This window comes from Procambarus clarkii, chromosome 29 (assembly GCF_040958095.1).
Source record: "Procambarus clarkii isolate CNS0578487 chromosome 29, FALCON_Pclarkii_2.0, whole genome shotgun sequence".
In the NCBI taxonomy this organism is placed as follows: Eukaryota; Metazoa; Arthropoda; class Malacostraca; order Decapoda; family Cambaridae; genus Procambarus; species Procambarus clarkii.
Genome location: NC_091178.1, coordinates 11,685,059 through 11,697,558, shown reverse-complemented (window position 1 = coordinate 11,697,558; position 12,500 = coordinate 11,685,059). Strand labels below are relative to the sequence as shown.

Genomic DNA, 12,500 nt, shown 5'->3' with positions numbered 1-12,500 from the left:
GCAAGTAGCACGGGCTATGGTGAGCCCGTAGTGGACATACCTGCCACAGGAGCGGGGCAAGTAGCACGGGCTATGGTGAGCCCGTAGTGGACATACCTGGCACAGGAGCGGGGCAAGTAGCACGGGCTATGGTGAGCCCGTAGTGGACATACCTGGCACAGGAGCGGGGCAAGTAGCACGGGCTATGGTGAGCCCGTAGTGGACTTACCTGGCACAGGAGCGGGGCAAGTAGCACGGGCTATGGTGAGCCCGTAGTGGACTTACCTGGCACAGGAGCGGGGCAAGTAGCACGGGCTATGGTGAGCCCGTAGTGGACATACCTGGCACAGGAGCGGGGCAAGTAGCACGGGCTATGGTGAGCCCGTAGTGGACTTACCTGGCACAGGAGCGGGGCAAGTAGCACGGGCTATGGTGAGCCCGTAGTGGACTTACCTGGCACAGGAGCGGGGCAAGTAGCACGGGCTATGGTGAGCCCGTAGTGGACTTACCTGGCACAGGAGCGGGGCAAGTAGCACGGGCTATGGTGAGCCCGTAGTGGACTTACCTGGCACAGGAGCGGGGCTGTGACCTGTGTATCCTTGTTGTACCACTTGCGGACTAATATAATATTCCTGAAGTTCGAATTCTTCGTCGAATCTTATCATAAAGTTAAGGATGTAAGGGGGGGGGGGGGGAGGAATTATCAGGGGGGGAAAGCGCCAAGCCATTACGACTATATAGCACTTGGAAGAGGGGGTCAGGATAAGGATTTGGGGTGGGACGAGGGGAAGGAATTGACTTTCCACACACCACCTTCATTCAGTGCAGTTCACTTGTTGACTATCTGTAGAGAGTACGAGTATTTCCTTATATTTCTTCGACCCAGGTGTTTTTACCTCTTCCACCTGTGCTATCTTGTCCTATTTTACATTTAAAGAGGCTGCCCTTATCTATTCCCCCTTAATATCTTGAATAGTGAGATGAAATAGACAAGGTAACAGCCTTATCTATTCATAAGATGAGATAACAGAGTGAATATGATATTGTATATCTTATTCACTCTTTCGTCTCTCCATTGCTTTAGTTTCCTCAACCTGCTATCGTAGCTGAGTGGTCTGGGAGACGTCCTCCTTCTCCTCCTCAAGAGATGTGTAGAGTGAGCATGTACCTTTAAAGGAGGTCAACGATGAAACAGGACGGAGGTGCATGCCGGGTCAGCCCTTCGTGGGGAGGTGCAGGCGGGGTCAGCCCTTCGTGGGGAGGTGCAGGAGGGGTCAGCCCTTCGTGGGGAGGTGCAGGCGGGGTCAGCCCTCGTGGGGAGGTGCAGGCGGGGTCAGCCCTTCGTGTGGAGGTGCAGGAGGGGTCAGCCCTCGTGGGGAGGTGCAGGCGGGGTCAGCCCTCGTGGGGAGGTGCACCAGCTTGGCTTCAACCTCCTGACGCGAGTGAAAGCAATACGAAATGCATTATTCATGAATCATAAAACCAGTGGGGTGGAAGAGACTGTTTTTATTTTATGAATAAAGCCCCAATTTACAAGATTTACGGAAGAAGTTGGCTGCAAGCCGGCTGGGTTCGAGACCCTCCTGGGTTTAAATAGGACCTTCCTGACCGTCCTATTTAACCAAGAAATGGAAGACTTAACAAAAGAAAAACCGTCAGTAGATTTCGGACTCACTGGAGCACATGAGTACGTCTATCATCAGCCGAGTCATCAGTTGCTACTGGAGTAGATACACTGAGAGGTGTACTTCGTTTATCTCTGTCCATACACTGAGAGATGTACCTCGTTTATCTCTGTCCATACACTCACTGAGAGGTATACTTCATTTATCTCTGTCTATACACTGAGAGGTATACTTAATTTATATCTGTCCATACACTGAGAGGTATACTTCATTTATCTCTGTCCATACACTGAGAGGTATACTTCGTTTATCTCTGTCCATACACTGAGAGGTGTACTTCATTTATCTCTGTCCATACACTGAGAGGTATACTTCGTTTATCTCTGTTCATACACTGAGAGGTGTACTTCATTTATCTCTGTCCATACACTGAGAGGTATACTTCATTTATCTCTGTCCATACACTGAGAGGTATACTTCATTTATCTCTGTCCATACACTGAGAAGTGTACTTCGTTTATCTCTGTCCATACACTGATAGTTTAATTTAGTCCTGAATTATGTCAAGGGCCAAAGGTATACTTGCTGGGGTGGTCAGTTAGACCTCGTGGTGGTGGCCTTGATAACCCTCCAGAAAGTTGATAACCATTTAGGTCTATACGTAACACAAGATCAATGACCAGTAACGCGTCGCCAGTCCTTAGCCCCAGCCAAAACACTTTGACGACGTAACGACGACGTTGTTGCAACGTTCTAATACGTCATTAATAGGTTATAACAAGATGTAACAGCTTTATTACAAGTTGTGACAAGGGGGAAGCAGAGGAACCGTGACGTTGTGTGTTTACAGGGAAGACAGTCTCAAGCTGTTTTGATTAGGCTAGTTCCTTTGGCCACTAACGATTAACTAGCGATTTCTTAATGTTATCACATAACTACTATTATTTACATTTGACATGAATTTTGCTTAATTTTTTTTTTACAAAATCCAAATTATATGTGACTTTTCTTGATTCTAATTATAGTCCAGGATATGTTTCTAAATCTAAAGTTCTGAACCTACTTATCTTAATATGTAATAATAGTTGTTAAATAATGGCTAATAATTTTCAAGGCGATATATAAATAGTTCCTGTTTATTACTTGAGAGTAATATTAGATAATTGACAGTAATAGTAGACAATTGAGAGTGATGGTAAACAGTTATGACTAAGTCAGGATAAATTAAAATTAAAATTAAATTAAAATTAAAATTAAAATTAGTTTTTAACATTTATTTCTGTGAAAATGCAGTTATTTTATTACGAAACTTTCTTTAAGACTAATATTTTGGGGGATGGTTGTTGGGTGATGAGCTGGGGATAATTATATGATGAGCTGGGGGATTGACTGTTGGGTTGATGAGCTGGGGATAATTAGATGATGAGCTGGGGGATTGACTGTTGGGTGATGAGCTGGGGATAATTATATGATGAGCTGGGGGATGGTTGTTGGGTGATGAGCTGGGGATAATTATATGATGAGCTGGGGGATGGTTGTTGGGTGATGAGCTGGGGATAATTATATGATGAGCTGGGGGATGGTTGTTGGGTGATGAGCTGGGGATAATTAGATGATGAGCTGGGGGATTGGTTGTTGGGTGATGAGCTGGGGATAATTAGATGATGAGCTGGGGGATTGACTGTTGGGTGATGAGTTAGGGATTGCTGTCAGGTGATGAGGTAGAGAGGATTGTCGGCTAATGAGTTGGAGCAGAATCATTAGATTGATGGAGTGAGTTGGTGAGTGTGCAAGAAGCAATCGGTCGACACAATCGTTCCCCCTTCACTATAACTTGAGTCATTAACCCCAGCATTTCCTTATACATTGCTCACATTCTTACAAGAAAGGTCGTACACACACACACACACACACACACACACACACACACACACACACACACACACACACACGCACGCGCGCACTGTGATGTGTGCAATCAGCACCACGAGACACTGGTCGGCACTGCCACGGCATCGCTTCTTGCAGGTCGGCGTTCGATCTCCTAACGATCCAACGATATTCCCTTCTAAGTGCTGTGTGTAATGACACTTTCTTATAGCGTTCTCTCTCTCTCTCTCTCTCTCTCTCTCTCTCTCTCTCTCTCTCTCTCTCTCTCTCTCTCTCTCTCTCTCTCTCTCTCTCTCTCCAGTCCACTACGGGCTCACCATAGCCTGTGCTACTTATAACTTTTTGTTCACAGCAGCTGAATCTATAAAATAACAACAACAACAACAATCCTCCTTCCTTACGAGGGGGGGGGGTCGTCAGGTCTTGAATGTGTTACGTCCTGAGTCTTACAGATAAGTCTTTTGTATCTTACAGTCAAGAATTTTGTATCTTACAAATTCTTTTGTATTTTACAGATGAGCATATTATCTTACAGATGAGTATTGTATCTTACACATAAATCTTATATCTTTCAGGTAAGTCTTGTATCTAGATGTGTCGAGATACAGTCTTACAGATGAGTCTTACCAGACACACCTAGCAGATGTGTTTTGTATCTTACGGATGAATCTAGTACCTTACAGATGAGTCCAGTACCTTACAGATGAGTCCAGTACCTTACAGATGAGTCCAGTACCTTACAGATGAGTCCAGTACCTTACAGATGAGTCCAGTACCTTACAGATGAGTCCAGCACCTTACAGATGAGTCTAGTACCTTACAGATGAGTCCAGTACCTTACAGATGAGTCCAGTACCTTACAGATGACTCCAGTACCTTACAGATGAGTCCAGTCCCTTACAGATGAGTCCAGTACCTTACAGATGAGTCCAGCACCTTACAGATGAGTCCAGTACCTTACAGATGAGTCCAGTACCTTACAGATGAGTCCAGCACCTTACAGATGAGTCCAGTACCTTACATATGAGTCCAGTACCTTACAGATGAGTCCAGCACCTTACAGATGAGTCCAGTACCTTACATATGAGTCCAGCACCTTACAGATGAGTCCAGCACCTTACAGATGAGTCTAGTACCTTACAGATGAGTCCAGCACCTTACAGATGAGTCCAGTACCTTACAGATGAGCCCACGGGATGGGTATGGGTCCCATTACCGCCCACGGGTTCGGTATGGGTCCCATTACCGCCCACGGGTTCGGTATGGGTCCCATTACCGCCCACGGGATGGGTATGGGTCTACCGCCCACGGGATGGGTATCAGGTGCATAATAAATGAAATAAACGAAGCTGAATCTTGAATCTTACAAATGAGTCTTATATCCCACAGACGAGTCTCATATCTTACAAGTGAGTTTTGACTCTTACAGATAAAGTCTTATATCTCACAGATAACTCATGTATCTCACAGGATCATTATCTCTGTTGGCCACTGAACTCTCTCTCTCTCTCTCTGCAGGTCAAAGTGTGGTTCCAGAACCGGCGGACGAAGCACAAGCGGGTTCAGCAGGAGGAAGAACAGCAGTGTGGCGGAGGCGCCCACAAGAAGGGCGACTCCGCTAACACGGCTGACGGCGGCAAGGGCGACTCCGGCAAGCCCGAGGACAAGGACGACCTCTCCATGATCGAGTACGACGAGGACGACGTGATGAGCGACGAGGACTGTGATCCTCGAGGCCAGGAAGGCAGCGCGCAGTGACGAGGAGTTGACGGGGCGGTAAAGAGGTCCTCAGAGGCAACAGGAGGACAGCGAGCGATTGACGGGAGGAATTTGACGGCGGGAGAGACAGAAGCAAGTGCGTGTGTGTGTGTGTGTGAGAGACAGACAGATGTCCCTGTCCTCCACGTTACTGGTGGTTCTAGTTGCTTGATAACGAATCTGAACAAATGTGACTTATCTAGCAAACATTTTATATTGCTGAACCAGTTGAATTGATTTCAACCCAGTTTGTCCAGTGATAATACCGTGAAGGGTGATTGTGGGAAAATTAATACAGCCGCAAATGTAGTCAATCTAAAAATAATAATTGATCTAGTGCTTTGAACGACTGGACATGTTACGCTAGTTCGTGAGAATTCTTCCTAAGATTCGAAGAATTTTTTCCTAGCTCCCAAAGGATTCTTACCTAGCTCCCAAGGATTCTTCTCTAGCTACGAAGAATGTTTCACAAGTTAACGAACAATTTTACTTAGCAGTACGAATGCATCATAAAATTCAAGATTTAGCTGATATCACCTAAGAAATTTTCGCTAGTTTCTCAAACCGCTTCACCCTCTCCTAAGAATTCTTCATTAACCACCACCTCTAGAATTCTTGAGCATCTCCTAAGAATCCTTTGGAAGCTCGTAAGAAATGTTCGCTAGTTCCTAAGAATTCTCCGCTAGCTCTCAAGAATTCTCGTTTGCTCGAAGGACCATGTTAAAAGCGCGCTTCTCTGTGGTCAAGAGACTCCCTCGTGTTGACTTGAGACAATAGGAAGAGACATAAGTGAATATTATATAAGAGACACAAAACTAGGACTCTTGTTCTGAGAAAAAAGTCAACTGTAAACTTGCTCTTGTAAATATATATATAAATATAAAATAAGGAAAAATTGAAACAATGTGTACGCAATAGGTCGCATCTGACATGCAGAACATTTTTGTGCTATATTGTATGTAAGTATATTGAAACTAAATAAAAGGTTATGCCATGAAAACGACATTGAGAGACCTCACTACTTGTGGAAATAAACGAGTCATTCACCTGGGTACTAGAAGACTCGAAGCGCTGACCCCTCGAGTGTGAGGACAAAGCTCTATCCTCCATGTCTCATAGTATGGTGGATAGAGCTTTGGCTTCACGCTAGTAGGGTTGGCAGTTCGAGCCTCCCAGTGCCTCAAAAAAAAAAATGTATATATATATATATATATATATATATATATATATATATATATATATATATGTCGTACCTAGTAGCCAGAACTCACTTTTTGGCCTACTATTCAAGGCCCGATTTGCCTAATAAGCTTAGTTTTCCTGAATTAATATATTTTTTCTTATTTTTTTCTTATGAAATGATAAAGCTACCCATTTCATTATGTATGAGGTCATTTTTTTTTATTGGAGTTAAAATTAACGTAGATATATGACCGAACCTAACCAACCCTACCTAACCTAACCTAACCTATCTTTATAGGTTAGGTTTGGTTAGGTAGCCGAAAATGTTAGGTTAGGTTAGGTTAGGTAGGTTAGGTAGTCGAAAAACAATTAATTCATGAAAACTTGGCTTATTAGGCAAATCGGGCCTTGCATAGTAGGCTGAGAAGTGCGTTCTGGCTATTAGGTACGACATATATATATATATATATATATATATATATATATATATATATATATATATGTCGTACCTAATAGCCAGAACGCACTTCTCAGCCTACTATTCAAGGCCAGATTTGCCTAATTAGCCAAGTTTTCATGAATTAATGTTTTTTCGTCTACCTAACCTACCTAACCTAACCTAACCTAGCTTTTTTTGGCTACCTAACCTAACCTTACCTATAAATATAGGTTAGGTTAGGTTAGGTAGGGTTGGTTAGGTTCGGTCATATATCTACGTTAATTTTAACTCCAATAAAAAAAAATTGACCTCATACATAGAGAAAAGGGTTGCTTTATCATTTCATAAGAAAAAAAATATAGTAAATATATTAATTCAGGAAAACTTGGCTTATTAGGCAAATCGGGCCTTGAATAGTAGGCTGAGAAGTGCGTTCTGGCTACTAGGTACGACATATATATATATATATATATATATATATATATATATATATATATATATATATATATATATATATATATATATATATATATATATATATATGTCGTACCTAATAGCCAGAACGCACTTCTCAGCCTACTATTCAAGGCCCGATTTGCCTAATAAGCCAAGTTTTCATGAATTAATGTTTTTTCGTCTACCTAACCTACCTAACCTAACCTAACCTAGCTTTTTTTGGCTACCTAACCTAACCTTTCCTATAAATATAGGTTAGGTTAGGTTAGGTAGGGTTGGTTAGGTTCGGTCATATATCTACGTTAATTTTAACTCCAATAAAAAAAAATTGACCTCATACATACAAAAAAGGGTAGCTTTATCATTTCATAAGAAAAAAATTATAGTAAATATATTAATTCAGGAAAACTTGGCTTATTAGGCAAATCGGGCCTTGAATAGTAGGCTGAGAAGTGAGTTCTGGCTACTAGGTACGACATATATATATATATATATATATATCAGTGTATATATATATACACTGCATGCTTACATAACCATCATGAACTAATAAATCTGCAAAAAAAACTAAAATATTTAAAACTAGTTAAAATAATGGTTTACGAAAATTGTGGAAAATACAACAATTACATAAAATTAGATTCAAATTTAAAAACCCGATGTTTTTGTAATATCTCTGTAGTACTTGGATGATTCCTGAGAGACTAGAAATAAAAAGACACGAGAAACCAAATATATTAAACTATATATATTACATATATACATAAAAGAAAATTTAACAGCTTCCAATACAGTATAGATGTAACCCCCATTCGTGCTATATGCCAATATAGTGACCCTCTCCACCCCCCTTTTATATGTTCTGACTGTAATGCCACATATATATATATATATATATATATATATATATATATATATATATATATATATATATATATATATATTGGAAACACTAACTTTAAGTTAGTGTTTAACTATACTAACTGTAAGAGAATATGTGAACTAAGAGATTTGTTCGTAGAGAAACCCTTTACCGCTCGCTAAACCATCCCATTCTCTTGTTAGATCTCATTCTCTTAATTTAAAATGACAGCCGGGTGTCAAGATTTTACAGTTCTGGCAATAAAATTTACTCGAAGATTTTAAATGAGTGTTTACGTTAAGTTAAAAATCTTATCTAAACTCTCTTGAGTTCCCTGTTTTTTTTATTTACGAGTGAGTGAAATGTTCGTTTATTATCGTCCCTCCCCCTCTTCACCCCCTTCTTTCGTTTTCTTTTATTATGCTTCTTCGTGGGTCTTAGTTGTAATGGTTCCCCAGTTGTTTTGGAGATTCCATTCTTGGCTGTGGTCTCCTGGCTGTGGTCTCCTGGCTGTGGTCTCCTGGCTGTGGTCTCCTGGCTGTGGTCTCCAGGCTGTGGTCTCCAGGCTGTGGTCTCCTGGCTGTGGTCTCCAGGCTGTGGTCTTCAGGCTGTGCTCTCCTGGCTGTGAAGAAAACTGACCATTCGAAGTCTGTTTGAGAGAGCATGTGAACCAAAGGTAAGTAGACAGAGAAAGAGTAAATAAGAAGTGAGAGAGAAAGAAAGAAAGGAAGAAGAAGATTGAGGAGAAACAGGAAAATTCGGTCCAGACAGAGGGGGGCGGCGGGATGTCCTGCCTGTACATAGTTAACATGCTCATTTTCATATGATTAATGACAGAATTTGTTAGCTTAAAAGCCTCATTAATTGTGTCTTTCCTATTTACCTTGGGAGGGGGGGGGGGGAGGAGTGTGTAGTTGTGCAACGTTATACCGAACTTAAAGATATATAAACGGTGCTTAAGTATATATACACACCTGGAATTAGTATGAAAATACATGCATTTATATTTTTAATGATATAATTATCTTTAATTTAGCATCAGGCAGTTATGTTATTACAATAATTAACGCAGATGGCTTAATGTGATAATCAAAAATAATGAGAGCCAGTGTCTTGGCTCATTGTAGCGACATGAGGTCCTCATTGTAGCGAAATGAGGCCTATCATTGTAGCGAAATGAGGTCCCCTCATTGTAGCGAAATGAGGCCCATCATGGTAGCGAAATGAGGTCCCTCATTATAGTGAAATGAAGTCCTCATTGTAGCGAAATGAGGTCCCTCATTGTAGCGAAATGAGGCCCCTCATTGTAGCGAAATGAGGCCCCTCAGTGTAGCAGCACGAGTCTCCACGTGTGGGGTTGACATACATGTCAGAGACAGGTTATCTTATTCTGCAAACAGTACCAAGATTTAGACTGACGTATAGTCTCATTCTGCCCTGTTGGTCAGAGTTGAGGCCCAGTGTGCTGGCTTTCCTAAAGCTTACCTGACCAGATGTCAGGTAAGCGTTCACTAGATGGTGTTCACTAGATGGTGTTCACTAGATGGTGTTCACTAGATGGTGTTCACTAGATGGTGTTCACTAGATGGTGTTCACTAGATGACTCCCACTTCCTTCTTCAATCCGCGTCGTGTTAAAACAACGCAGCCAAATTGTGGATTCTCTCAGCCAGCAGCTGTAGTATCTTTTATAATGGAGTTGTTCTGTTGTATGTTGTCTCCCTACTGTATTAAGTAGTTCGTATGTTTTTCTAATTTATTTCATTGTGTTGCGTGCACTCTAGGGGGAGGCCAGAACCTCGCTCGAGTGCCCAGTACACTGAGTTTGTTGTTGTTTAAGATTCGGTACTAGGAACAAAAGTTCCAAGTAGCACGGGCTATGGTGAGCCCGTAAACTGCCTTGTCGTCAGGTTCAGTTCGTTTCTTGAGATATTATCTTTGATACAATCTTGAGTTTAATGAATTGAGTTGAGATGGGTTCAATATATCATCCATTTTCTTGTTTTTATCTCTTGCTGAACTTAACGTTAGAACCAATATCAAGTTACGTCACGAATAATGTATATGGAACAGTTTGTAATTGAGGTAAACTCTTTTTCGTCTTAATACAGCCGACGGTGGTTACAAGCTGTGTTTAGACCATGGCAGAATTTTTGTTAGTGTTTACTACACCACCAAAGTTGAATATGATGTCCTCTGTGGACTAGGGACGCTTTGATACGGTCTGTGGTGACTCTGGTATGTAGTTTCCAGCTGCGGACACCGCTTCGCTGTTAGTGGTGGCCCTGGTCTGTGGTACGAGATTGGACATGCCACTATACTGTCCGGGGGCCCCGGTCTGTGGTACGACACTAGACATGCCACTATATTGTCCGGGGGCCCCGGTCTGTGGTACGACACTAAACATACCACTATACTGTCCGGGGGGCCCCGGTCTGTGGTACGACTTTGGACATGCCACTATACTGTCCGGGGGCCCTGGTCTGTGGTACGACACTGGACATGCCAAAATACTGTTCGGGGGCCCTGGTCTGTGGTACGACACTGGACATGCCAAAATACTGTCCGGGGGCCCTGGTCTGTGGTACAAGACTGGACATGCCACTATACTGTCCGAGGGCCCCCCGATCATTTACCATGTGACAACACGGCAAAACTCAACTTCTGGTGAAGAAACGGAATCAGTTTTATATTTTTCCGTTAGTGCCAAATAGTTTCCTTGGCGTTGTATCATATGTAAAGTTCTCTGTAAATAAAGAATTAAATAAGTGTTGCTCAATCTCACCCTGACCTCTAACTACCTAAGTGCCAAAGTAACCATTCGAAAAGTTATCTTTGTTTTAGAAATTATGTATAGATATATTGAGTTCTAAAACGCTTGATAGGTAGTTAAGGTGGAACTATGAACCAGCTGTGTATAGTTAATAAGCTCAAGCCACGAAACAGCAAGTAATGGAGTATGTAAGTATATGTATTACGTCTCTCTGGCCTCAGACTTGATGCAGTCAACTTTTTACCTTTGAACAGTGACGTGTAAACTTTCCCATTGAACAGTGACGTGTAAACTTTTCCCATTGAACAGTGATGTTCCAAAACTTTCACTTTGTCGAGGGACGTTTAAGCTAGCAACCGAGAAGTGGATAGATTATGTATTATGGGTAGTTTCCACAGGTGTGTGTGTGTTCACTGGATGGACTTTTAGGACTTACTCATCCCATACACATCCCATACACATCCCATACACACACACGCTATACTTCATGCAACACAAATTACACAGAACACAGTTACACAGAGCACTTACAATGACATAGAACACTTACTATGACAAAGAACATAAAACATTTATCATAGAACGCATTCATGCCAGAGAACACCTGCAATACCATATCTTGAGGTTATCTTGAGGTTATCTTGAGATGATTTCGGGGCTTTAGTGTCCCCGCGGCCCGGTCCTAGACCAGGCCTCCACCCCCCAGGAAGCAGCCCGTGACAGCTGACTTAACTCCCAGGTACCTATTTACTGCTAGGTAACAGGGGCATTCAGGGTGAAAGAAACTTTGCCCACTTGTTTCTGCCTCGTGCGGGAATCGAACCCGCGCCACAGAATTACGAGTCCTGCGCGCTATCAACCAGGCTACGAGGCCCCTTATACATAGAACACTGACTCAGAAAAAAATCTATACTGACCTTGCAAAACAGGCAGCAAGTCCCTCAATTCTTCCCCCTTCATAATGGTTCACACTGTGGTGATTAGCGAGAAGGAATGGAGTTGAAATTGGGGCCCCTCTAACAACCTGAATGATCGTTACGTAGTTCCGTAAGTAGCGAGTTATCCAAGCTTCAAGAGCTGTTCTTCCTATTATCAGCACTTCTCAGGATCTTGGGAGCTAATCCAGTCGACCAGTCCTATTTTCTCCTGTGTGTGTGTGTGTGTGAGTGTACTCACCTAATTGTACTCACCTAATTGTGCTTGCGGGGGTTGAGCTCTGGCTCTTTGGTCCCGCCTCTCAACCGTCAATCAACTGGTGTACAGATTCCTGAGCCTATTGGGCTCTATCATATCTACATTTGAAACTGTGAATGGAGTCAGCCTCCACCACATGTGTGTGTGTGTGTGTGTGTGTGTGTGTGTGTGTGTGTGTGTGTGTGTGTGTGTGTGTGTGTGTGTGTGTGTGTGTGTGTGTGTGTGTGTCTGTGTATGTGTGTGTGTGTGTGTGTGTGTGTGTGTGTGTGTGTGTGTGTGTGTGTGTGTGTGTGTGTGTGTGTGTGTGTGTGTGTGTGTGTGTGTGTGTGTGTGTGACTCACGT

At 42.5% G+C, this 12,500-nt stretch overlaps 1 protein-coding gene across 1 annotated transcript in view; it reads left to right on the top strand.

Annotated features, from left to right (window-relative positions):
- The window catches only part of LOC123765069 (homeotic protein empty spiracles), a 107,357-nt gene extending 101,105 nt beyond the window's left edge, over window positions 1-6,252 (top strand). Inside the window, exon 3 of the mRNA XM_045753494.2 lies at window positions 5,013-6,252. Within this exon, the coding sequence (XP_045609450.1) occupies window positions 5,013-5,252 (240 nt within the window). The 3' untranslated portion in view covers window positions 5,253-6,252. The remainder of the gene's footprint in view (window positions 1-5,012) is intronic.
- Window positions 6,253-12,500: the final 6,248 nt, after the last annotated feature.